The following is a 26,435-nucleotide window of genomic DNA, read 5'->3' as shown; positions in this document are numbered from 1 at the left end:
AGGTGGATTGGCCATGCTAAATTGCCTAGGTGTCCAAAAAGGTTAGGTGGGGTTATGGGTTAGGTTGGAGGTATGGGCTTTAGTAAGGTGCTCTTTGCAAGGGCCGGTGCACTCGATGGGCCGAATGCCCTCCTTCTGCACTGTAAATTCTATGATTCTGTTTCAGTGTGAACTCGCTGGTGTTTCTGCAGATTCGGTTTACCTTTAAATCTCTTTTCTCAGTCAGAACATTTAAAAGGTTTCTGATCAATGTGAACAAGTCGGTGTGTCATCAGGTGAGATGACTGAGTAAATTTCTTGTCACACACGGGGCAAGAGTACGGTCTCTGTCCAGTGTGAACTCGCTGGTGTTGCAGAAGCTGGGATGAACATGTGAATCTCTTCTCATACACGGAGCAGGTGAATGGCCTCTCCCCAGTGTGAGTGCGTTGATGTGTCAGTAACTCCTTTCTGCGTTTAAAGCTCTTCTCACAATCAGCACATTTAAACGGTCTCTGATCAGTATGAACAAGTTGGTGTTCCAGGAGGTGGTATGACTGAGTGAATCCCTTCCCACACACAGAGCAGGTGAATGGTCTCTCCCCGGTGTGATTGCGCTGGTGTCTCAGTAAACTCATTTTACTTTTAAAGCTCTTCTCACAGTCAGCACATTTAAAACGTCTCTGATCAGAATGAACAAGTTGGTGTGCCAGGAGGATTGATGACTGAGTGAATCCCTTCCCACACACGGAGCAGGTGAACGGCCTCTCCCCAGTGTGAGTGCGTTGATGTCGCAGTAAATCCTGTTTACTTTTAAAACTCTTCTCGCAGTCAGCACATTTAAAAGGTCTCTGATCAGTATGAACAAGTTGGTGGCTCAGGAGCGAGGATGACTGAGTGAATCCTTTCCCACACACGGAGCAGGTGAATGGCCTCTCCTCAGTGTGACTGCGTTGATGTGACAGTAAATCCTTTCTGCTTTTAAAGCTCTTTCCACAGTCAGCACATTTAAAAGGTCTCTGATCAGTATGAATAAGTTGGTGTGTCAGGAGGAATGATGACCAAATGAATCCCTTCCCACACACGGAGCAGGTGAATGGCCTCTCCCCAGTGTGAGTACGTTGATGTCTCAGTAAATTCATTTTACTTTTATAACTCTTCTCACAGTCAGCACATTTAAAAGGTCTCTGATCAGTATGAACAAGTTGGTGTTCCAGGAGAAATGATGACTGAGTGAAACCCTTCCCACACACAGAGCAGGTGAATGGCCTCTCCCCAGTGTGAGTGCGTTGGTGTCTCAGTAAATTCATTTTACTTTTAAAACTCTTCTCACAGTCAGCACATTTAAAAGGTCTCTGATCAGTATGAACAAGTTGGTGGCTGAGGAGGGAGGATGACTGAGTGAATCCTTTCCCACACACGGAGCAGGTGAATGGCCTCTCCCCAGTGTGAGTGCGTTGATGTGTCAGTAAATCCTTTCTGCTTTTAAAGCTCTTCTCACAGTCAGCACATTTAAACGGTCTCTGATCAGTATGAACAAGTTGGTGTGTCAGGAGGTGGAATGACAGAGTGAATCCCTTCCCACACTCGGAGCAGGTGAATGGCCTCTCCCCAGTGTGAGTGCGTTGATGTGTCAGTAAATCCTTTCTGCTTTTAAAGCTCTTCTCACAGTCAGCACATTTAAAAGGTCTCTGATCAGTATGAACAAGTTGGTGTGTCAGGAGGTATGATGACCGAGTGAATCCCTTCCCACATATGGAGCAGGTGAACGGCCTTTCCCCAGTGTGAATACGTCGATGAGTTTCCAATTCAGATGGGTAATTGAATGCCATCCCACAGTCCCCACATTTCCATGGTTTCTCCATGGGTATTGACAAGTTATCAGGTGCAGGTGGGATCCAGATTTGACGTCACTATCAGATCACCCGTGATGTTATTAAATGGTAGAACAGGCTCACGGGGCTGAATGTCCTATTGCTGCTTCTTGATTCCTCTGGTGCGAATGTCCTTATGTCTCTCCAACTTGGATCATCAGTTGAAGCCTGAGTACGGTGTCTCCCTGATGTAAATGTTGCAATTGAATTTCATGCTTTGTGATTGGTTAAAGCTCAGTTCCAGCTAACTGGAAAATTACTTAAATGTCTGTGTCTCGGTGCTTTTCCAATCACAGTGATTTTCAAAATTTTTACCAAAAGACAAAGCAGACAAACATTTCTCCTTCCACATTGAAAGGCCGGTCCTGATGAATCAAGTGACTGTCAGATCTCGACATGATGTTTGCATCTGCAAATATTCTGTAAAAGGAGATTACATTGAAATATTGTGAATATATAAGACACAAACAGGCCATTCTGTCACGGATTCTGCTGCTGTCAATACTCGGCACACATCTCCGACTGTCACACCTATCAAATCTCAGCCTTTCTCCTGATTTTCGATTCCATTTTCTCTCATGTGCTTGTCCTGTTTCCTTTTGAAAACATCTCAGCATTTTCCTCAACTCCTTTCCATGGTAATGAGTTGCACATTCTGAACCTGTGATAAATAATTTTGTCCGTATTGTCCACTTGGATTTATTCGTAACTATCTTGTATTTATGACTTGTTGTTTGTTGAAATGAAATGAAACGAAAATCTCTTATTGTCATAAGTCGGTTTCAAATGAAGTTACTGCGACAAGCCCCTAGTCGCCACATTTCGGCACCTGTTTGGGGAGGCTGGTACGGGAATTGAACTGTGCTGCTGGCCTGCCTTGGTCTGCTTTCAAAGCCAGCCATTTAGCCCAGTGTGCTAAACCATGGTCAATCTCTCACATTGCCCCCCTCCATTTAATCTTTCCTGATCGCTGTAATCTCTCATGTTACAAACGTCATCACTGTCAATGCAGGATAGAATTCGCAAAGAGACAAACCTTTCTGTTGGGTTCAGTTTGTTGTGTGCAAATTCTCCACTTCCAATATCCTGTAAAAGGAGTTTACAAAAGCCATCACTGTCAGTCCAGGATAGAAATTCTGATCAGGCAATCGTAGTGTCTCTGGAACATTTTTTCCTTTCTTGTTCCCCCAAAGCTGTAAATCCCCGTCCCACACACTCTCCATCCTCCCTGGACTGAAATCCAAACCCATCTCACCATCTGCACCATTTCCTTTTTTCCTCCCTCTCCTCTGCCTGGGTTCAGTTCTCCAGCTCTTGTCTGCAGACTGACAATAAAGTCAATGGGTCTTATTGGGAGTTTGGGGCCTCCAGCGGGTGTTTGTGAATCCTCCCCGCCCACCTGCCAGGGTTTCCTTCCTTCCCACAGATCAGAGTCCTCATTGATTTGAGTGCAAAGTGTCAGCTCTTATTTATTATCCCCCTCCTTCATCCTCTGATGTGAACCACCCTCCAGTGTGTGAAGCAGGATGGTGCCCGTTAACCTGGGCCTGTTCCCGGGAGAGACGGAGAAGCTCCGCAGCTGCAAACCAGGGAGCTGACAATGATGGTGAAGGGTTTGCTCCAGCTCACAATGCCCGGGGACTGATTGACGGCAGATTCAGACCAATAGAAAGCGGGGGCGGAGCTGGAAGACCGAACAAGAGCGACAGATCCTCCAGCCAATCAGAGTGAATGGGAGGCGGAGCAAAGCCGGGGCTCTCCCTCCCGCCGCATGCGCCCGGCCACCCGGGCCTGTCTCGGGGAAAAGCCCGAGCAGCTTTCGCCGGTTCAACTGCTGTATCCGAGCCTCGTATTTGGGGCCAACACGGAGTTTTTATGAAGTTTCCCGACCCATCCGCCGCCTCCATTCCTCCCTCATGACTCACCCGAGGACGATGTGACCGACTGCGGGTTTCCGCCCAACTGCTGGAATTATGAGTTATCAACGGTACTGCGCATGCTAGAGCTCACGTGGGAGTCCGGGCTCAGCCCCGCCCCTCATTCACTCCGATTGCTTGGAGGACCGCCACGCACACCCCTTTCTTCCTATTGGTCCAGACCTGCCGTCAATCACTCCTTGTGCATCATGAGCTGGAGTATGCGCAGTGCCAATGCTGGACTCGGGTGGGTTCAATGAAACTCGGTGGAGGTTCCAAATCCCAATAAGAAGTTTCCGCACCCGGCTTTGCATCGAGCGGGAGGACAGCTGCGGCCTGCTCCCGGTTACAGGCCTGAGTTAATCGCCGCCGTCTTTATAGAGGCTGCAAACCTGCAAGGGGCAAAACATCAGAGATAGAGTTTGTTCTGAAACCAATGGGATATTGTAAAACAGGAGGTCAGGGTTACAGTCAACAACAACAACTTCTATTTATATAACACCTTTAACATCATAAATCATCCCAGTCAACTTCACAGGAACATTATCAAACAAAGTGAGACACCCAGACACAAAAGGAGATATTAGGACAGGTGACCAAAAACCTGGTCAACGAGGTGAGTTTTACAGAGTATGAAAGGAGGTAGGTGGAGATGGGGAGGTTTACGGAGGGAATTCAGTGCTTGGGGCCGAGGGAACTTAAAACCATGGCGGAGTAATTAGAATCGGGGGGGGGGGGGGGGGTGGACAAGAGTCCAGGATCAGAGCTGTGCAGATATCTCAGAGGGTTGTGGAGCTGGAGGAGATGACAGACACAGGGAGATATGAGGCCATGGAGGGATTTGAAAACAAGGGTGAGAATTGACTGGGAGCGAATGCAAGTCTCGGAGCTGCTTTTATAAAATTGTTGTTTTGAGAATGTTGGAATCAAATATATTTGATTCGATGTTCGAACTGTCCATTTATTAAATGTCCATTTATTAAAAACAAGGCAACATAGTCTAAAATGTTTCACCTTGTATAAGTTATGGAATGTGATTCACCCTAATCTCGAACGGCGTGAGAACAGGAGAACCTTCACTCCTACCACCTCATTGCCATGGATCCAGCCCTTGTCCTTGGAGAAATGTAATGAAAAGTGTTTGTCCTATCAGACTTCTGTGTTACTTTAAAACTATGTCAATGAATTTGCAGAATATGTGTTTTTTAATGCTTAATTTTAAAACTGGGGCTTAATATTTACGCTTAAACAGCTATCTTTTACCTATATTAGGTATATTTGAAATACCTAGCTTCTACAGTTCGGCCCTTTGATAAATCGAAAGATCAAGTTAGATATATCAGAATAAGATAAAATACATCATTAATGTGATAGGATAGGTAAAAGCACAAAGAATAACTCATTCATATTGTCATTGCAGTTTTAAACAATAGAATGGACACTTAGCATTGCAACAAGCATTTCAACAATAATTAAAATTCTTAAAGAATCATTATTACAAAATAACAATTAATAAATTAATCAAATTTGATTCTACTGATTCAGTATTAATAAATTATACAATATGTTAATAATACAGTCAAATAATTGATTTATCAGTAACATTTCAACAATAGTATTTCATCTCAAATTCATCAATTGGGGGTGCAGTAGAGTTAGTGTGAATCATTCTGACAGTTGGTCCCCAGCGTTTAGCAAATAGTTCTTTGATACACTTAGCCCATTGGTATGTTATGTAAATGATGAATACAGCTACACAGGAGAATAGATTTTTGGATGTGAATCTGGTACATTTACAAAGCCAGTCAAATATCTAAAAATGAGTATTCCGGTTAACATTTACAGATCTTAACATTGATATACTGATTTAAAATTGATATCATGATTACAAAATTCAGCAATAAACAATTAATAATAATAATTTCATGGATACAAATAAAATGATTATACAATAAGAAGTTGAACATATGATCTAGTAATAAATGGTAAAATGATGATCAAAATTGATTATGTAATTTATTAATAAATTATTAATAATAATTCACTAATAAATGAATAATAATGAAACTTTGTATTGGATGTGAATTGTCAAGTCTTTGACATCTTTTGGATTATACATAAAAGCTGTTGAAAGGTTTAATTTTCTTGCAGAGACAAAAAGGGGCGTATAGGGTGGATAAATTGGAATGATGCCATTCTCATCTCTGAACTTTTTATTGTATTTGTCACTCAAATGGACTGGGAGTAAAAGTTGGATTGCTGCCAAATTCCCGTTATCAAGTCTCTTAGAACAATATGTTCTCTCTATGGATTTGCTTTAATCAGAGTTACTTTTCTGAAGTTTTAATTTCCAAGCTAATTCTAAACATTTATTTTAAAATATCAAACACAATAACTTATTGAATATATAACTGAACCAGTTTTGCGCTGTATCTTGGTTTTCTGTAGATGAACTAGTCGATTCTGTTAAAGGAAACACAGCTAACAAGATATGTTAATTTCTTAAAATTAATAAAGCAACATTCAGATTAATAACAGTTTTCTCAAGTTGACAGTTCTTGGCAACTTTTTAGCGATACGTGACTTGTCCCGTATCCCTGTAGCCAGGAGGCTGGCCTTCATCGTAGACCAGTCTGCAACCATGAAATCTGAAACTCTAAAAATGGCCATCTTCAACACGAGAAAGAAATCTTCTGGAATTTTTTTTTCAAGTGAATGCAAGGCTTGGATTTATCGTTAACGGAGGAGAGGCAACGATTGACATGCCTTTGTTAGCAATTGAGGTTTTGGACTGAGGTTTGGGTAGGATCAAGTTTAAAGCTGCAAACAGTTCTGGTGGCTGTTTGGTGCTTAATTGGATCATGGCCAGCAGCATTTTGTGGTCGGTCTCAGAGTAAGATAATAGTTTGTTCTGGGGTAAAAGTGTCCTTGAGAGATAGTTCATTTGGCCAGACCCCCCTTGTGGAACCTCGATCAGTGTATTCATTGTTTTCATGTCAGTAGCAGCTTGCAATAATGTAAGATTTGATTTATTTATCACTGGTACACCTTAGCTCTTAGTTAACATCATTTTGAATTGTCCGGTTAGTGGCGCTGTTTACTTTGGAGAGTTCAAACAGATTTGAAGTATTTTGTGCTGTTAATTTGTCTGTCAGAGATTTTCAAAAACATATCAAAAACAGAAAATAAGAAAGCAATATTACCGACGACAACAAGAAAAACACACTAACCCCCAAAACCAACCCCCCCCCCCCCCCGCCCCCCCAGTAACTACAAAAAGAAGAAATAGATAAACACCTGGCATATTCAGTAAACACATATACACATTTCTCCTTTCCCCCGAAACAACCCCCCCCCCCCCGGGTTGCTGCTGCTGCCGGCCTATTTTCGTACACCTCGATTTGATCTCCCCTCATTATTCTAAACTCTAGAGAGTATAGGCCTAAACTGTTCAATCCCTCCCCATACGACACCCCTCATCTCTGGAATAAATCGAGTGAACCTCCTCTGAACTGCTTCCAATGATACTACATCTTTCCTCAAATAAGGGGACCAAAACTGTGCACAATACTCCAGGTGGGTTCTTAGCAATGCAGTGTATAGTTGCAACAACACTTCCTTACCTTTATACTCAATTCCTTTTGCTATAAATGCCAACATTCTATTTGCTTTCCTTATTGTCTGCTGCACCTTCATGCTCATTTTCTGTGACTCATGCACAAGGACACCCAGATCTGTCTGCATCGGAGCACCCAAAAGTCTCTAACTATTTAGATAATAAGTTGCCTTTCCATTTATTTGACCAAAATGCATGACCTCACACTTATCTACGTTAAACTCCATCTGCCACATTTTGGCCCATTCTCCTAACCTATCTCTATCCATTTGTAAGGTTATTTCCTTATTAAAACTTACTCTCTCACCTATTTTTGTGTCATCTGCAAATTTGGCTTTAGAACCTTCTATCCCTGTATCCAAGTTGTTAATATAGATTGTAAATAGCTGGGACCCAAGGACCAAACTCAGTGGCACCCCACTAGTTACATCTTGCCATCCAGAAAAAGACCCATTTATTCTGACTCTCTGTCTCCTATCCATCAACCAGTCTTCTATCTAAGCTAATAAATTACCCCTAATGCCATGTGATCTCACCTTGTGAATTAACCTTCTGTGCAGCATCTTATCAAATGCCTTCCAGAAGTCCAGGTATACAACATCTGCAAGATCTAAATCTAAACATGTTTGTTACATCTTCGAAGATTGGATTGTCTCAGTCTTTGTGAGAAGAAACTCTATGAGCTCCTCACAGAGGATGTAGCAAACGGGGAGAAGAGAGCTCTTCAAAATGAGCTAACTTGTTTGAGATATTAGAAACACCAGACACACTGTATATTTCACAAAAAGCTGGTTTATTTGACTTTTTTTCCACAATAGCAAGACCTGAGAACAGGATGGAGCTTATTAACATCAGCAGAAGAACAATCAAATGAACATGTGGAGTCTGGGACGTGATTATCAGCAAAATCCAATCATTGTAGTTTATTGTGGACTCGCTGGTGTCTTAGCAGAGTGGATGACTGAGTGAAACTCTTCCCACACGCAGAGCAGGTGAACGGCCTCTCCCCAGTGTGAACCCGCTGGTGTGTCAGCAGGTGGGGTGAAGTAATGAATCCCTTCCCACATTTGGAGCAGGTGAATGGCCTCTCCCCTGTGTGGATCCGCTGGTGTGTCTGCAGGTGGGATGAAGTAATGAAGCCCTTTCCACAATCATAGCAGGTGAACGGCCTCACCCCGGTGTGGACTCGCTGGTGTATCAGCAGGTTGGATGCATTGATAAATCCCTTCCCACACTCAAAGCAGGTGAATGCCCTCACTCCAGTGTGGATTCGCTGGTGTGCAGTGAGATGACAAGCTTGCCTGAACCCAGTTCCACAGTGAGAGCACCTGAACGGTCTCTCGTCAGTGTGAATACGTTGATGGCGCACCAGTTCCCTGGAACTTTTATAGCACTTCCCGCAGTCTGAACATTTAAAAGGTCTCTCGTCAGTGTGAACTCGCTGGTGTGACTGCAGATCAGACGACTGAGTAAATCCCTTCCCACACTCAGAACAAGTGAATGGCCTCTCTCCAGTGTGAGTGCGCTGGTGTGTGAGCAGGTGGGACGACCGAGTGAATCGCTTCCCACATTGGGAGCAGGTAAATGGCTTCCCACTAGTGTGAACTTGCTGGTGTACAGTGAGGTGAGATGCTTGTCTGAATCCAGCCCCACAATGAATGCATGTGAATGGCCTCACGTCAGTGTGAACAATTTGATGGGTCATCAGGTTCCCAGAACTTTTAAAGCACTTCCCACAGTCTGGGCATTTAAATGGCCTCTCCCCAGTGTGAACTCGCTGGTGCTTCAGAAGGGTGGATGACTGAATGAATCCCTTCCCACACTGAGAGCAGGTAAATGGTTTTTCTCCAGTGTGATTGCGCCGATGAGATTTCAGCTCTGATGGGTAATTAAATCCTTTATCGCAATCCTCATATTTCCATGGCTTCTCCCCAGTGTGACTGAGTTTATGTTCCAACAGGCCAGATGTTTGGCTGAAACTTTGTCGATACTCCGAGTGAACAATACTTTTTCCTTCCATGTTCAAATTCCGATATTCCGGTTGCGATAAATTGAGTGACTGTCAGATCCTGATGTGATGTTTGGTTTGAATTTCACAACTTCAAATCCTCCCCTTCAAACACCCTGTGAAATTGATATAAAACTAAAAAGAGTGAGAACCGACAAAAACACAAAGGCAGGTTGTGAAACTGAACTGATTGAATCAACTGGGACGGTCATATGGACCCGAAACGTTAAGCGTGTTTTTCGTTTCACAGATGCTGCCGGATCTGCTGAGTTTATCCAGAATTTTCTATTTTTATTTGAGTTCTCATTGTTCTTTTCAAATCACTCCATGACATTGTTGTTCAATATTTCATAGAACATACAGTGCAGAAGGAGACCATTCGGCCCATCGAGTCTGCACTGACCAATTTAAGCCCTCAATTCCACCCTATCCCCGTAACCCCAACCTGTAACCCCTGAATTTCCTTCAAATTCCGCTCTTCTAATGTCCCATAAAAAAAGGACTAATAAATTTCAGGAATAAAACATTTATCTTGGTTTATGTTTCCTGTGTGTTAATCCTCCCCTTCTGATCCCCTATAAAAGGCGTTTCCGCAATCCATCAGTCAGTCCAGGATAGAATTCCATATTCTCGCCGCGCACGCGCACTGCTGCCCTGGTTAGGGTGCGCATGCGCCGTCCTTCCCCTTGCACCATATAAAGATGGCGGCCATTAACTGGGGCCTTGCAGGGGAGATGCGGCACCGAAATTACTTCCCAACTTGATGCAAAATCAGGACCTGGAGGGTCTTATTCGGGTTGAACGCTTCCACTGAGTAATTACAAAGCCTTCTCACTCACTCTTCCGTCTCCATTACCTTCCCAAAACTTGCCGTTTCTCATAATTTGCGGAGACCTCATCACTGTCTCTCCGCAGCTGCAGTACAGCTACTGCGCATGCTCAAGTCTCAATTTGCTACTGCGCCTGCGCATGCCGTTTCTCTGGCGAGGATAGAACACATTCTGCACAATGACGAATGCTGGGTTGTTTCTGATTCAATTTCGATTGAAACACCACACCAAGATATACAATTATTAGATCAATTTATATTTGAACCGAATACCACAGTCCTTGAACCATATTTTTTTACACATAGGGTGGGAAATACAATAATAATAATAATCTTTATTGTCACAAGTAGGCTTACATTAATACTTCAATGAGGTAACTGTCGCCACATTCCGGCGCCTCGTTGCCACATTCCGGCGCCTGTTCGGGTCACGGAGGGAGAATTCAGAATGTCCAAATTACCTAACAGCACATTTTTCAGGACTTGTGAGAGGAAACCAGAACACCTGGAGGAAACCTACGCAGACACAGGAAGACCATATAAACTCCGCACAGACAGTGCCCAAGTCGGGAATTGAACCATGGACCCTGGAGCTCTGTATCAACAGTGAGAGAAATAAGTCTGAAGTTGAACCAGAAAGTTAAGTTTGAAAGAACATGAAAAGTGTTTGAAGTGGCCACCAGGACGCGTCATGAAAATATGTGGGTCTGGCACATATTTTGTTAAGATGTTTCATAGTGGAAAGGTTAGGTTGGTACACATAAATCATGTTTTACCTTCAGAGGTTCATGAAGAGAAGGAAGTTGGGAAGAATCAAATGAGTCTGATGAGTTGGATAGTTGGAATACGAGTGCGGTACCTATAGTTATAGTTACTCCGGTACTATATGGAACACGCTGCCTGGGTAGGTGGTAGGAGCAGGAATGATAGCGGCATTTAAGGGGCATCTAGACAAATATATGAATAGGGTGGGAATGGAAGGATACAGACTTTGTAAGTGCAAAGGGTTTTAGTTTAGGCAGGTACCATGGTCGGTGCAGGATTGGAGGGCCGAAGGGCCTTGTTTGTTCTTTGTTCTAGTTCTATCTCGGGTGTAATTAACAAAAGAAAAGTCCAGAAAGTTACAAATGAATTCACTGGAGACTCAGCAGTGGAGTGAACAAGGGGTTCCTTCCCTATACACATTTGAACTGCGTCTTGCCAGTAAGAATGTACAGATTGTATTTGAAATCCTTGGAAATGTTGAAACTGGGGACAGGTGGGAGAACTGAGGAAATCCCCGTTCCTGGGTCATACCTACGTACACACAAGTGAAGTATCTGAATGGTCTCTCCAGGTGTATCAGTAAATGGTCTGACAATGTGAATCCCTTTCCACTTTCAATGATAACGATCTTTTAATGCTGTTACTTTACTAATCGGTTTCCCGCTCAAACAGAACTTTTTGTCACGAGTTCCACATTCTCAACATTCTTCAGTTAAACTAAACAAATTATTGCAGATGATTGATATCTGCAAAAAAAAAGAGAACCTGCTGGAATTTTCAGGCTGAATGGTTTTTTCTTGAAGCGTGAAACATCATTAACATTTCAAGACTGTGAACTTTCATCCAAACTGCATCGTGTTGGTGCACAACTCTGTCAAATGTTTTTCAATCCACGCAGCCGACAATAAAAACTGCCCTCCACTTCACTGGAAGTGCGAGGGACACTACTGCTCAGAATTACAGAAATAAAATGGTCACTTCCTATGGGACTGCTGGTCGCTGACATCGAAAAGGCTCCCAACAAGAATGATCTCAATCATAGGATCAGGGAAGAGAAATTAGGGAACATTCCCTGAACCTCATTCACACCAAAATGAACTGTGAGGAAACATTGGATAGGTTGGATTCGATGTTTGTTAAAAACAGAGGAGATTTAATTGACATTGATAACTCACGAGGGCTCAAGGACCCAGGTTCGATCCTGGCCCTGGGTCACTGTCCGTGTGGAGTTTGAACATTCTCCCCTTATATACTTGGTAAAAGCAGAACATTTGCCAGCACCTATTATATGAAAAAGGGAGTACTGGTTCTGAATTGTAATCATTAATATGAATGGTGCATCTAGAGGGTTGTAAAATGCCCGATTAAATATAAGGTTCTGTTCTCTGAGCTTCCGTTGAGTACCAAATGAATAGTTTGGGATGCCAAAGACAGAGGTTAGACTGAGAGCGGGGCAAAGAATCAAAATAGCAGACAACTGAATGCTCTGGATCACGGTCCCAGATGTGATGTTCCTCGAAGAATGCACTCAATTTGGATTTAGTTTCCACTGTGTGGTGGATTTAGTCTCCTCGGTGTAGAGGAGATCACACTGCGAGCAGCACAAACAGAAAACTAAACTGCAAACAGCACAAGTTAATCACTGTCACCTGGAAATGGGATTTGGAGCCCTGGGATGTGGGAAAGGAATGAAATGAAATTAAAATCGCTTATTGTCACAAGTAGGCTTCAATGAAGTTACTGTGAAAAGCCCCTAGTTGCCACATTCCGGCCCCTGTTCGGGGAGGTTGGTACAGGAATTGAACCGTGCTGCTGGCCTGCCTTGGTCTGCTTTAAAAGCCAGCGGTTTAGCCCAGTGTGCTAAACCAGCCCCTGGAGGAGGTGAAAGGGCGGAGGGTGTATCTGCTCCTTGCATCAAAATGTACTGGAATGAAACAAGAACTGGAAGGTTAATTCCTATGGATAAAGTTGAACAGGCTGAACATGTTTTCTTTGGAAAATAATGAGGGATGACCAGATTGAGATTTTTGAGATTATTAAAGCTTTTAACAGGATAGACACGTGGACAATGTTTCTACTTGACAAGGGATGAAAATAGCAATATGTTAGTAAGAATAACTTCTAATGAGAAAGAAACATGGAAGGCTTCAAATATATGTAACATCTGGCAGCATCTGTGGGTTGAGAAAGAGTGAACATAAAATGTGCACTGAAACAGTGCAGCTCTGATGAAAGTTCACAGACCTGAAATGAAAACCATATGTATCTTTCCACAAACACTGCCAGATCTACTGTGTAGTTTTGACACATTCTGCTTCTACTTCAGATATTCAGCATCTGCAGGATCTTGCATTTCAGTACCCGAAGGCTGGTGGGAAATTGAAACTTGGAACATCAATTTTTTTTTTGCAGTCTTACCAAAAATGTACGATCTAAATATTCAATGAAGGAAAACAAAACACCTGTTCTTCTTACCTGCTCGGGAAGGAAATCTGCCACCTTTACCTGATCTGGTGTAATAATAATAATCTTTATACATGTGATTCCAGACCCACAGCAATGTGGTTGACTCTTAACTGTCCCCCAAGGGCAATTAGGGATGGGCAATAAATGCTGGCACAGCCTGCGACACCCATGCCAAATGAACAAGTAAAAAAGGGCCCTAGTCTGTTCACATCGAATTGTGGGATTTTATTTTGTTGTTAATTACACACAAGCCAGAATCATGCTGGAGGACTCGTGCACTTTTTCTTGCAGTATTAATTGATTTATAATTTTGTATAGTGTCTCTCGGGCTCCAAGCGTAATCGGATCACATAACCTGATTTTCCAATCGGACACATCGCTCCCCAACCTTCAGAGCGAATCAGAATGTGTCCTATCCCCCCCTTGACAAGAGGTCTGCGCAGACGCAATTGCAGACTGGAAATGGTACATGCGCAGTGTGGGCTCCGCCAGCCGCATGCGCAGTATGGGCTCCGCCAGCCGCATGCGCAGTGTGGGCTCCGCCAGCCGCATGCGCAGTGTGGGTGATGCCCTGTAGGGAGGAGATCATTTAGATTCCGCGAATAGACAGAAAAAGCCGATTATGGCCGGGTAATGGAGGGGGCGGAGTGGGTGCTGAGGCTTCATAAACACCCAGTGCAGGACTCAAAATCAAAATAAGAACCGATCGGTCCCGCATTCGTCCCAAACGGGGCGGCGGCAGCAGCTGGCGAAAGGCCCAAAACCATTCGCTCCAACTTTAATAATGTGCAGCAGGGCGCATGCGCGGTGATCCCGTCCTGTCAAGAGAATGTTGTGAATTTGTCTCCTGGACTGACAGGGATGGATTCTGCAAACTCCTTTTACAGGGGGTTGGGAAGAGAGGATTTACACACAGAGAACTCAAACCAAGAGAAATGTTTGTCGCTTCTCAATGTTTATATTTGGACTGATCGTGATTGATTCTGAAAACTCCTTTTACAGGGGGTTCACAGAGTAGAAAAGAATCATAGACCACCTGCAGTGCAAAGAGACCATCGGCACATTGAATATACACCAACCCTCTGAAAGAGCACCCTACCTAGGCCCATTCCCCCACCTTATCCCCATATGGCCCTTAATGGGAGGATTTACACACAGCAAACTTGAACCATAACGTTTCTTCTCAATTTTTATTCCTGGACTGACAGTGATGACTTTTGCTTTACAGGACGTTGGAAGAGCAGAATTTGAAGGTGGAAAAGTCAAACCAAATATCAGATCAAAATCTGACAGTCACTCCATTCATCAGAACCTAAATGTAAGTGTATTTCTTGGATAGTCAAATCTAGAGACAATAAAGGAATGTGTGTGAACATCAGAAACATGAGACAAGACTAAGTTGGGTGATGTGAACGAGATAGAAACTCATTCAAGGCCGTGGCAGTGATATGTGGTCGGAAACCGAGCTGTGGTTTCGGAAGAGTCATCTTCCTCCACAGATGCTGCCTGACCTGGTGAGTTTATCCAGCATTTTCTGTTTGTACTTCAGATTTCCAGAGTTTTTAACTTTTATTTTAGTTAAATATTTTTCCATGGTTGTAAACAGTCTGGTTCAGCTCAGACTGTTGTCAGGGATAGGGATGGAGTCAATGCTTAGGGTGTGGAACTTGTAGCAGGGACTGAAGACAATGATTTCAAACTTCTCATTATTTCATTGGGGGAAATTTCTGTTCATCCAGTACAGGATGTCAGATACAGTAAGAAGTCTTACAACACCAGGTTAAAGTCTAACAGGTTTGGAATCACTAGCTTTCAGAGCACTGCTCCTTCCTCAGGTGAATGAAGAGGTGGGTTCCACAACCACATATATAGACAAAGTCAATGATGCAAGATGATACTTTGAATGCGAGTATTTGCCGGTAATTAAGTCTTTACAGGTCCAGATGGTGCAACTGGAGAGAGGGATAATCATAGATTAAAGAGGTATGAATTGTCTCAAGTCAGGACAGTTCGTTGAGTTTCTCAAACTCAGGCCAGATGGTGGGGGGGTGAATGTAATGTGACATGAATCCAAGGTCTCGGTTGAGGCCGTACTCATGGGTGCGGAACTTGGCTACCTTTGCTCTGAAAGTTAGTGATTCGAAACAAACTTGTTGGACTTTAACCTGGTCCTGTAAGACTTCTTACTGCCCACCCCAGTCCAGCACCGGTATCTTCACATCATGGCTGTCAGATAGATCAGGACAGTGTGTGTCTTGGATTGGAACTTGGAGGTGATGCATTTCAAATACACCTGCGATCCTGATCCTTCTCAGTGGTGAAGGTTGAAGATCCGGGAGATTCTGTCAAAGTTCTAGCTGAGCTTTAGATGCATACAGTCCGTCACCGTTACCCATTCTGCTCCCAGCTTTCTCTCTCCTCCAAAAGAGGCTGATGTCTAATCTACGCTCCAACCAGTTGACAGGTTCTCTTCCCTGAAGGACATCAGTGAACCAGTTTGGTTTTGATGACAATCCAGCAGTTTTCATGGTCACTTTTTCCTAGCGCTGGCCCCACAAATGACCAGATTCATTCAGTTCAATTTCACAACCTGTCTTTGTGTTTTTGTGGGTTCTCTCTCACTCCCTATTTTCTGTTTTGAAACAATTACACAGGATATGAGAACACAATGATTTTCAGTGGGAAAACTGAAACCATTCATCACATCAGGATCAGACAGACGCCCAATTGATCGTAATGTGAATGCGATTGGAAATTGAAGATGGAAGGAAAATACACCGTTCACATTGTGGAGAAATCGTGGAAATGTGGAGACTGTGGGAAGAGATTCATTTACCCATCTGCACTGGAAACTCATCGACGCATTCACACCGGAGAGAGGCCATTCATCTGCTCCGAGTGTGGAAAAGGATTCACTGATTCATCCACCCTGCTGACACACCAGCAAATTCACACTGACAAGACATCATTTAAATGTCCAGACTGTGGGAAGTGCTTCAAAAGTTCCAGGAATCTGATGCTGCATCAACGTATTCACACTGACGAGAGACCATTCAGATGCTCTCATTGTGGAACTGGGTTCAGGCGATCATCACAACTGACAGTACACCGGCGAATTCACACTGGGGAGAGGCCGTTCACCTGTTCCGAGTGTGGGAAGGGATTCACTCAGTCGTCTGATCTGCTGAGACACCAGCAAGTTCACACTGGGGAGAAACCATTTAAATGCCCAGTCTGCAGGAAGTGTTATAAAAGTTCTGAGGATCTAATGTACCATCAGCGCGTTCACACTGACGAGAGACCGTTCAGCTGCTCTCACTGTGCGACTAGATTCAGGCAATCGTTTGAGCTCACCGCACACCAGCGAATTCACACAGGAGAGAGGCCCTTCACCTGCTCCGATTGTGGGAAGAGATTCACTCAGTCATCCAACCTACTGAGACACCACCGAGTTCACAAGTAACTACAGTGATTGAATTTTGTTGTTAATCACATCTAGGACTGAACCATGTTCATTGGGGTCTGTTTCTGCTGATGCTGTTAAACCCCAGCCCAGTTAACAGCCAAGTTACTATTCTCGATAAATGTTAAATAAATCAACTTTGTGTTAAGTACACTGCGTTGCGTCTTTTTAATATCTCTAACTCGCATTAATTCCTTTTTGAAGGGCTCTTGTTCTTCCCTGTCTCCCATTCTCACTTCCAACAACAAGTGTGAGGAACTCATGGAGCTACAGAGACAATCCGATCAGCTGCCTCTGCTGCTTCCCTCCCTTCCATGAGCCCACCAGGGTCAGACTTTTGTTTCTGAGCTCTGAACTCACACCTTTCTCCAGTTTCTCTGCCATCCTCTGTCGTGCCCTCTCAGTGCTCTTGTCCATGAGTTCCACCTTCTGCTGTATTGACCCTATTCTCAGGATTACTGATCACCCAACTTCCCCGTGTTAGCTGATAATGTCAACGGGTCTCTCTCTCTTTTGGTACTGTCCCTCTCACCTTTATCACCGTCATTATCCACCTTAAAAAGGATCTATTCTCGGCCCCTCCTATTTCCCATCTACACGCTGCCACTAGGTGACATCATCCAAAAGTACCGTGTTAGTTTTCACATGTACACTGACAACACCCATTTCTACCTCACCCCCATTCCTCCACTGTTACTAAATGATCAAACTGCTTTTCCCATATCCAGTACTGGATGAGCAGAAATTTGGATTAAAAATTGGGAAGGCCAAAGTCATTGTCTTCAGTTAGCACTATAAATTCAGTTCCCTAACTACCGTGTCCATCCGTATGAAGTAATACTGGAATAGATTTCCCTCTGTTTGTCAAGCCAGGAATCTTTATTTTTAAGCAAGACAGAGAGACACACACACAGCTATTCTTGTAATATGGAATACATTTCTGATGATTTTATTAGGTTATTAGTCAGTGATTTCTGACAGATCTTCCCACCTTGAAGAGGGATTATCCTTATTAACGTCTCACAATCTGATTTCTGTTTCACCCAGCTCTTTCTAAACTACAAGCTTTTTTTCCTAATTTCTTGTTACATTCCATAGATAACATCTAAAGTTCCTGAAATGATCAGAAACAGCAACACAAACCCTTGAGCTGCAACCTAGACTACTTGTAAAAAATTTCTAGCAAAATGTGATCATTATTGACTGTGATTTATCCTCCCCACCTGCACTCCATCTCTCACAATTCTAGATTATTGGCATCGGAAACACATCCAGTTCAAACAAAGGTTCAGGCACAAATTTCAAAGATTCTCCAGCCCCCTGTTCACCTGCATCCACCTTGTGAATATTTTCTAAATCCAGATCCTATATCCCTCTTCACTTTAATTTCACTCCCTCTGATAGATTCCAGTGAGTTTAATTCTGTCCTGATTGTTTTAAAGTCAGATTCTCTGTGCAAGACATGTCAATGTCTTGACAATTTAAAATGCTCTCTCATTCTATGTTAAGCACTTCATGTTGTTCTGTAGTGGAATAGCTGAACATGTCGGGGACTGTTCTCCCGTGCAGGGTCACCATGTGTTTCCACATGTAACCTCACATCTGCACACACACATCTGTATCCCAAAAGGATGTTCCATGTACCATCTGATACAGCTCACTCATGGATTTTCAAACGATGTTTAAAAGATGAAGGTCTCTTAAAAGATGAAGGAACCACTCTGTAATGTTCCAATGCTTTCAGGTAGTGACCAGACTGTCAGATTCCATTACTGTTAAGTGCAGAAGCCAGGCTACAAACATCTCCAAGTGAAAACTATCACTCACTTGTCTCATCTACACTTTCCTAACTTCCACTAGAATGTACGTAGAAATACAGTTTGTCTGTTCCGTTGAATTAGACCCACAGAATTATTCCAATTCCCAATCGCTGGTGTGATTTTATTTTCTTAGATTAAAAATGGGGCTTCCAGGGCGGCACTGTGGCGCAGTGCTTAGCACTGCTGCCTCATGCCGCCGAGGACCCGAGTTCGATCGCAGCCCCGGTCCACTGTCCGTGTGGAGTTTGCACATTTTCCCCATGTCTGCATAGATCTTACCCCCACAACCCAAAGCTGTGCAGGGTAGGTGGATTAGACATGCTAAATTGCCCCTTAATTGGAAAAACATAATTGGGTACTCTAAATTTATTAAGAAAAAAGAAAATGGTGCTTCCCATTCTATCTGTTTCAGGACAGTGCGGAAACTTTACTGTCCAATTAAACACTCACATCATCCGGTATTTTTAGATCAGAGACAGAGGTACAGATCGGTTTGGGGGTAACTCTCATCTCCCGTTTTCAGGCACTTTGTCTTGAACGATAACAAATGGGATGAAGCCAAATCTTTAAAAAACCTTTAAACTTTAGTTTAAATTCTCACAGCGATGCTTGACTGTAAAAGGGTGAAGCAAACATTCACAAATGGACACAATAGTGTCAACCTTACATAACTTTATTTCCAGATTAAAGATGAACAAGACACCATTTTGATCTTTGTTTTTCCAATTATTTTGATATTTTTTCTCAGTCTTGCCAAGATGTTTTGTTTTCTTTCTTCAGGTGACTTTCCCGATCGCTGTATTATATCTCAGGAAAAATCAAACTAAAAAAATTAGCTTTCGTGGGTAAACAAATGCGTCAACTTTCTTGGACCAAAAAGATTTAAAGAGAGTGGAGCTTCCCACAGCTTGTGAGCTCCGAAACATAACTTCAAGGCTGACAAATCTTCAGAGATTGAAACGTTTTGGTGCCTTTTCCAATTGTCCCAGTAAATTGTGATTCACACTGAAAGGTTTATTTTCATTCAGTTATTAAAACATTTCACTTTCTCAGCATTGATACTATAGATCAAATCCCAATTGTTCACTTCTCTTGTAGCTGGTGTGTGGAGAAGATCATGTTCACTGTAGATCGGTCAGCACAGGAACCACACTGTGCTTCTGGATAAACCCAGTCTGCAAGTAGATGAATCTTCAAACATGACCTTAGTGAAGGTCTTCCCAGTGATGCTAAAGAGTGAGATGTCCCTGTAGTTGCTGCAATTTCCTCTGTCACTGCTGTTTTTGTAGATTGTGATATTTGTGTCAACGTTTCCTGTGAAATGGATCCTACCTGCCAAGAGGAGGAGATTATGCAGGTGTGGCAGTCGATGGAACTCTCCGTGTTTGAGCAGTTCAGCTGGAATTGAATCCTTTCTGGGTGCCTTTCTGCTTGCTCAGCAACGAATGGCTTTTTCCAGCACAAGTGATGGCATTTTGTGCAACTCAACCATGACAGGAAGCTGCAGGAGAGTCAAACAGAGACTGGGAATTGTCCGTCTCACAGGGGTACAGCTCACAGCCGTGTTCAACGCAGCGGGACATCTGTTTAGATCTGTCTGTGAGAACTTCAGCATCTGCTGATTTCAGTTGGGCAACATTGGTGAAGGAAGAACCAAGTGTCCTCTTAATCACATCAAATCCAGTAGTTTTCAGAGGCAATTCACATTCTGTGATGTCGGCTGATCCAGTGATTATTTCACACATTCTCCCCGTCTTTTACACAACTGTCTTGGTTACTTTCACATGATGCAGTGTTCTCAGTGTTGGGTTTATGTTGTTCATCAGGTCGGCTTTGCTTTTTGCTTCAATGACAGATGTCATCTCTGCTGAGTGGCTCTCAAATTAGTCTGTGTGTGGGTTCCACCTTTACCAAATGTTGCTGCTGCTGTGTCAGAAATGATTCAACTCAGCGACTTCCAAACTCCATCAATATCAATGTTGATTGTTGAATCTTGTGTCTGTGAAATAATTCACTGTTTTGTTTCAGATTCCTTGATAATTTATGTGGAAGATAGCAAGAATTGTCAGCAAGGATTAATCAGCATTTTCTAATTGGAGATGTGGAGAATTGGAACATGGTGTAACTTAAATGGGGGCGGTGGGCAAGTTCTGCCCATCAAACAACCCAAAATGACCATTAGAATTCACCACTAGGGTGACCATTGAAAGTTAACTTTCTCCTGAATGTGGGAGAGACAGAATGTGTGAGAAACAGCTCCTCCAATCAGATTCAGTCTCTCCCAACCTGGCTCCTCCCCCAGTCCAGGCCTGGATGTGATTTACAGGAAAGTCCACTCATTGCAGTTACTTGTGAACTCGCTGGTGTCTCAGCAGAGTGGATGAGCGACCAAACCTCTTCCCACACACAGAACAGGTGAATAACTTCTCCCCAGTGTGAACTTGCTGGTGACTCAGCAGAGTGGATGACCGACCAAACCTCTTCCCACACACGGAGCATGAGAACGGCTTCTCCCCAGTGTGAGTGCGCTGGTGTACAGTGAGGTCAGATGATTGCTTGAACCCAGTCCTGCAGAGAGAGCATCTGAACGGTTTCTCGTCAGTGTGAACACGTTGATGGGACATCAATTCCCCCGCACTTTTATAGCCTTTCCCACAATCTGAGCATCTAAAAGGTCTCTCAGAGTGAACTCGCTGGTGTCTCAGCAGGTGGGCTGAAATGGTGAATCCCTTCCCACACTCGGAGCAGATGAATGGTCTCTCCCCAGCATGCATTCGCTGGTGCATCAGCAGGTTGGATGACTGACTGAATCCCTTCCCACATTGAGAGCAGGTGAACGGCTTCTCCCCGGTGTGAACTCGCTGATGTGTCATCAAGTGGGATGAGGTAGTGAATCCCTTCCCACACTTGGGACAGGTGAACGGTCGCTCCCCAGTGTGAATTCGCCGATGAATTTCCAGCCTAACTGGATAATCAAAACCCTTCCCACAATCCCCACATTTCCACAGTTTCTCCTCAGTGTGACGGTGCTTGTGGTTCAACCAGATGAAGTCTCGTCCACGCACACAACACGTGGATGGTTTCTCCTCACTGTGATCAGTGCTTTTTCCTTCCATATTCAAAATCATATTCAGGTTATGGTAAATTAGGCGACTGTGTCAGATCCTGATGTGATGTTTGGTTTCAGTTTCCTGACAGCAAATCCTCCCCTTCCAATACCCTGTGAAATTGAGTTAAAACAGAAAAAAGGGAGTGAGAGAGAACTCACAAAAACACAAAGGCAGCTTGTGAAATTGTGTTGAATCTGGTCATTGGTGAGGTCGAGGCAGTGGGCAGGGAGACAGATTTTACACATCTACGATTGACCAGAACTTGGCAGAACCACCCAAAGTCACCCCCCCCCCCCCCCTCCCCCCCTCCACCACCTTGATGGACTGGGATGGCAGGTATATGTAAACACCTTCACCTCCAAATTCCTCTCCAAGTCACACACCATCCTGACAGGTCTAACATCCAGGCTGGACGAGCAGAAACTTTCTCCATTTAAACATGTAGAATGAGGCCATTGTCTTCAATCCTCACGACAAACTCCATTCCCTACCCACTGACTCCATCCCTCTTCAATCCCCTCGACAAACTCCATTCCCTACACACTGACTCCATCCCTCTTCAATCCCCTCTACAAACTCCATTCCCTACCCATTGATTCCACCCTCTTCAATCCTCACTACAAATTCCATTCCCTACACACTGACTCCATTCCTCTTCAATCCTCACTACAAACTCCATTCCCTCCACTGACTCCATCCCTCTTCAATCCCCACTACAAACTCCATTCCCTACCCACTGACTCCATCCCTCTTCAATCCCCTCTACAAACTCCATTCCCTACACACTGACTCCATCCCTCTTCAATCCTCTGAACAAACTCCATTCCCTACCCACTGACTCCATCCCGCTCCCTGGGAACTGTCTGCGGCTGATCCCTGGCTCACACCCAACGCAAAATATTTCACCCCAAGATGAGTTTTCAACAAGACTATTTTCACCTCAGTAACATTGGCCGACTCCACTTAATGCGATAGGACAGAACCTAACCGTGTATGTTTTTATGAAAAAGAGCCTTGTTGCATTTCTTATGTTTAAACTGGAATTTTTGGGTGAATAGGAACCAATAAGACGGCCAACCCTCTGCCTATGAGTCAGCAGAATAATAATATTAACTTCTCCAATTTGGAAATGTCTGACTCATAAGGTGCATCTGAAGAGCTTCTACCAGACCATCGCTGAACTGCACTGTCCAACATCAGAGGGAGCTACCGGAGGCCATTTGACAAATTGCTGCTAACGGAGTCTCTGAGTGTCTTCCCAGACACCAAACCCTGAACAGACCTTTCTACCTATAATGTCAGAGACAATATCAGCCTGGAACAGAAAGGCAACTGCTAGACACTCGTGATGAATGTAGGAGATGTTTATGCACATTGAGCTGGATTCTCCACCACTCACAGCAGGATCCCTGATGCAGTGGAGAATCGCACAATCGGTATTGGTGCCAGGCGTCGATCCAAACGCGATGCTCTGACAGCCCCCCTGCTGGGATCAGGGTTCTAGCACACACCAACAAGAGGATATAAATAATACAAATGGGTCTTAATGACCCATTAGGGACAATGGCTGACACTCAGTCAGCAAGAAGATGGAATCTTGTAAACATGATCCCAGTGAAGATCTTCCCAGTGATGTCAAGGAGTGAGACATCCCTGTAGTTGTTTCAATCTCCTCTGTCACCGCTATTTTTTAAAATTGTGATGATGTTTGCATCACGCACATGGAATGGTTCTTGTCATCCATCAGAGATGGAGGAGGTCATGAAGATGTGACAGTCAATGGGACTTTCCGTGTTTGAGCATTTCAGAAAGCTGGTTGCCTTTCTGCTTGCTCAGCAATTGATGACCTTTTCCAGCTCAAGTGATGAGTGTTCCTCGTCCAACTCAACCATATCAGGAAGCAGCCAGAGAGTCAAACAGAGACTGGAACATGTCTGTTTTTACAGGGGTACAGCTCACAGTCATGTTCAATCCAGCGGGATATCTGTTTACTTCTGTCGGTGAGAACTTCACCATCTTCCAATTTCAGCCGGGCAACTTCGGTGATGGTCGGACTAAGCGCCTTCTTGATCCCATCACACAGATATTTCCATTGTCACAGGCAGTTTGGAATCATTGACACCGGCTGATCCAATGTTTATTCACAGAGAATGTCCCTAATCTTTACACAACTGTCTTGGCTACTTTCACATGATGCAATTTAATTCCCTAATGGACAGAAGTCAGTAAGAATTGTCAGGAAGGATTAATCTGCACTTAATTTTATTCATAATAATACATTTATTATATAAAAAATAATAATACAGTTCATAATTTTACTGTAAAGATGTTCCTGTTGAGAGTTCCTGAATTAAGGAGGAAGATCACAGGTGTTGCTTTTAAAAAGGGACATTGCAGTCCCGGAAATCAGTGACATCTCCAGAATATTAATCTGCAGCTAGTTATAGGGATTGTTAACATCAGCAGAATCAAACCGGATATTGTCAGACTATCAATCCTGGATGTGATTAGCAGCAGCCAAACAGCAGATTCCAATCCCTGCACTCACTTGTGAACTTGCTGGTCTCAGCAGGTGTTGGGATGACCAAGGGAATCCCACTCCACACAAGGAGCAGCTGAACCGTCTCCCCCGGTGTGATCCCACTGATGTGTCAGCAGTTGGGATGACCAAGGGAATCCCTTCCCACACACGGAGCAGGTGAATGGCTTCTCCCCAGTGTGAGTGGGTTGGTGCTCACTGAGGTCAGCTGACTGACTGAAACCCTCTCCACAGGTGATGCACCTGAATGGATCCTCATTTGTGTGCATTTGGTGGTGTGTCTGGAGGGTGAATATCTGAGTCAATCCCTCCCCACACAAAGCAAATGAACGGTTTCTGACCCGTGTGAATTCGCTGGTGTTCAGTGAGCATGGATAACGACTTGAATTTCTCTCCACAGGCTGTGCAGCTGAATGGCGTCTTCTCAGCGTGAATTCGCTGGTGTAACCGAAGGGCAGATAACTGAGTGAATCTCCTCTTACACACAGAACAGATGAAAGGCCTTTCCCCAGTGTGAATACGTCGATGGATTTCCAGCCAGGATGAAGAATTGAATCCTTTATCGCATTCCTCACATTTCCACGGTTTCTCCATGTTGCCAGTTTCCTTGTATTTCTCCAGTTTGGACAATCAATTGAAGCTTTGTCCACACACATAGAACACAATCTAGTTTAGCTCACTCAGCTAAATCGCTGGCTTTTAAAGCAGGCCAGCAGCACGGTTTGATTCCCGTACCAGCCTCCCTGGACAGGTGCCGGAATGTGGCGACTAGGGGCTTTTCACAGTAACTTCATTGAAGCCTAGTCGTGACAATAAACTATTTTCATTTCATTTCATTTCAATCAAGCTTTTTTCCTTCTTAGAATTGTGTAATGTTTTTTACAGGCTGTTTAACTGGTTGAAGCTCTTTGTACAGTCAGTGTACTGGAACCTCTCACTCCAGTGTGTGTCTTGATGGTTTTCCAGTGACAGATGTTTTAACTGGTGTCGTACAGACAGAACACACAAACATTTCTCCTTCCAAATTCAATTACTGATGATATTCATGATGTGGAGATGCCGGCGTTGGACTGGGGTGAGCACAGTAAGAAGTCTTACAACACCAGGTTAAAGTCCAACAGGTTTGTTTCAAACACGAGCTTTCGGAGCACGGACCTGAAGAAGGAGCCGTGCTCCGAAAGCTCGTGTTTGAAACAAACCTGTTGGACTTTAACCAGGCCGAGGTGAGCCAGTGACTGTCAGATAATGCTGTGATGCTCAGTTTGAGCTTTCTGTTGGTAAATCCAGCATTCTCATGCGCTGGAAAAGGAGTTTACAAAACTTTAAATAGAGGAGAGAAGTTCTGAATGTAAAATTCTATTTTCCATTAAACATATTTTCCTCATTTGTACCTGCAAAGCAGTAAATCCTAATCCCATGCACTCTCTTGCCTCCTGGGGCTGGTTGCAAATCCCACAGTGACTAACAGTCCCGTATTTTATAGGAATATATTTGACTCCACTGTCCCAGGCTGCATGCTGCTTGGATGTTATCTGTCACATAAATTGGGCTTTTCTCAATGCACAGAACCATGTTCCTTACTGTTTCTGTGTTCCAACAGCTCTGGCAGAGACTTACCCCAGGCGGCCTGGTCCCAGCTCTGGCAGAGACTTACCCCAGGTGGCCTGGTCCCAGCTCTGGCAGAGACTTACCCCAGGCGGCCTGGTCCCAGCTCTGTCAGAGACAGAACGCCAGCCTTTCAGTGCAGGCTGTGCCTTAATTTTCACCCTGAGAGTTGGTCAGCCCGGCAAACCCTGCACGCCACCTTCACAATTCTTTTCCTTACAGTTTACCCCCTCCCTCCCCTCTGGCTGGGTTGAGTTCTCAAGCCCCTCTGTGCAAAGTGAGATTAAAATCAATTCATCAATAATTGTACCTCCTGGTCATTGATGTGAACCACCCTCCAGTGTGTGAAGCAGGATGGTGCCCGTTAACCTGGGCCTGTTCCCGGGAGGGAGGGAGAAGCTCCGCAGCTGCAAACCAGGGAACTGACAATGATGGTGAAGGGTTT

The 26,435-nt window shown here is 44.0% G+C and overlaps 2 protein-coding genes across 5 annotated transcripts in view; one reads left to right on the top strand and one right to left on the bottom strand.

The window, feature by feature from the left end:
• The window catches only part of LOC119961436 (gastrula zinc finger protein XlCGF26.1-like), a 37,626-nt gene extending 20,559 nt beyond the window's left edge, over positions 1-17,067 (top strand). The window contains exons 3-4 of one of the 2 annotated variants that reach the window (XR_005459658.1): positions 14,682-14,771; positions 16,108-16,400. Coding sequence is in view for 1 of the 2 variants with exons in the window: in XM_038788809.1 (XP_038644737.1) it covers positions 16,463-16,916 (454 nt within the window). In the remaining variant the exon portion in view is untranslated. Of the gene's footprint in view, positions 1-14,681; positions 14,772-16,107; positions 16,401-16,462 lie in introns of those variants that run through there. The other variant, XM_038788809.1, reaches the window with a different exon arrangement.
• LOC119961438 (gastrula zinc finger protein XlCGF8.2DB-like) lies at positions 8,158-10,328 on the bottom strand. 3 transcript variants are annotated; one of them, XM_038788811.1, is made up of 2 exons: positions 10,250-10,328; positions 8,158-9,509 (listed from the first exon to the last, which is right to left on the bottom strand). In XM_038788811.1, exon 2 carries the CDS (start codon positions 9,403-9,405, stop codon positions 8,299-8,301), a length of 1,107 nt encoding a protein of 368 aa, XP_038644739.1. In that variant the 5' UTR covers positions 9,406-9,509; positions 10,250-10,328; the 3' UTR covers positions 8,158-8,298. The 3 variants fall into 3 exon arrangements, with proteins under 3 accessions (XP_038644739.1, XP_038644738.1, XP_038644740.1); XM_038788810.1 differs by having other exon boundaries at positions 10,086-10,321; XM_038788812.1 differs by having other exon boundaries at positions 10,233-10,314.
• Positions 17,068-26,435: the final 9,368 nt, after the last annotated feature.

The sequence above is a fragment of the Scyliorhinus canicula genome, unplaced genomic scaffold (genome assembly GCF_902713615.1).
Source record: "Scyliorhinus canicula unplaced genomic scaffold, sScyCan1.1, whole genome shotgun sequence".
NCBI lineage: Eukaryota > Metazoa > Chordata > Chondrichthyes > Carcharhiniformes > Scyliorhinidae > Scyliorhinus > Scyliorhinus canicula.
The sequence above is the reverse complement of the archived record's forward strand: the minus strand, read 5'-3'. Positions and strand labels throughout refer to the sequence as shown.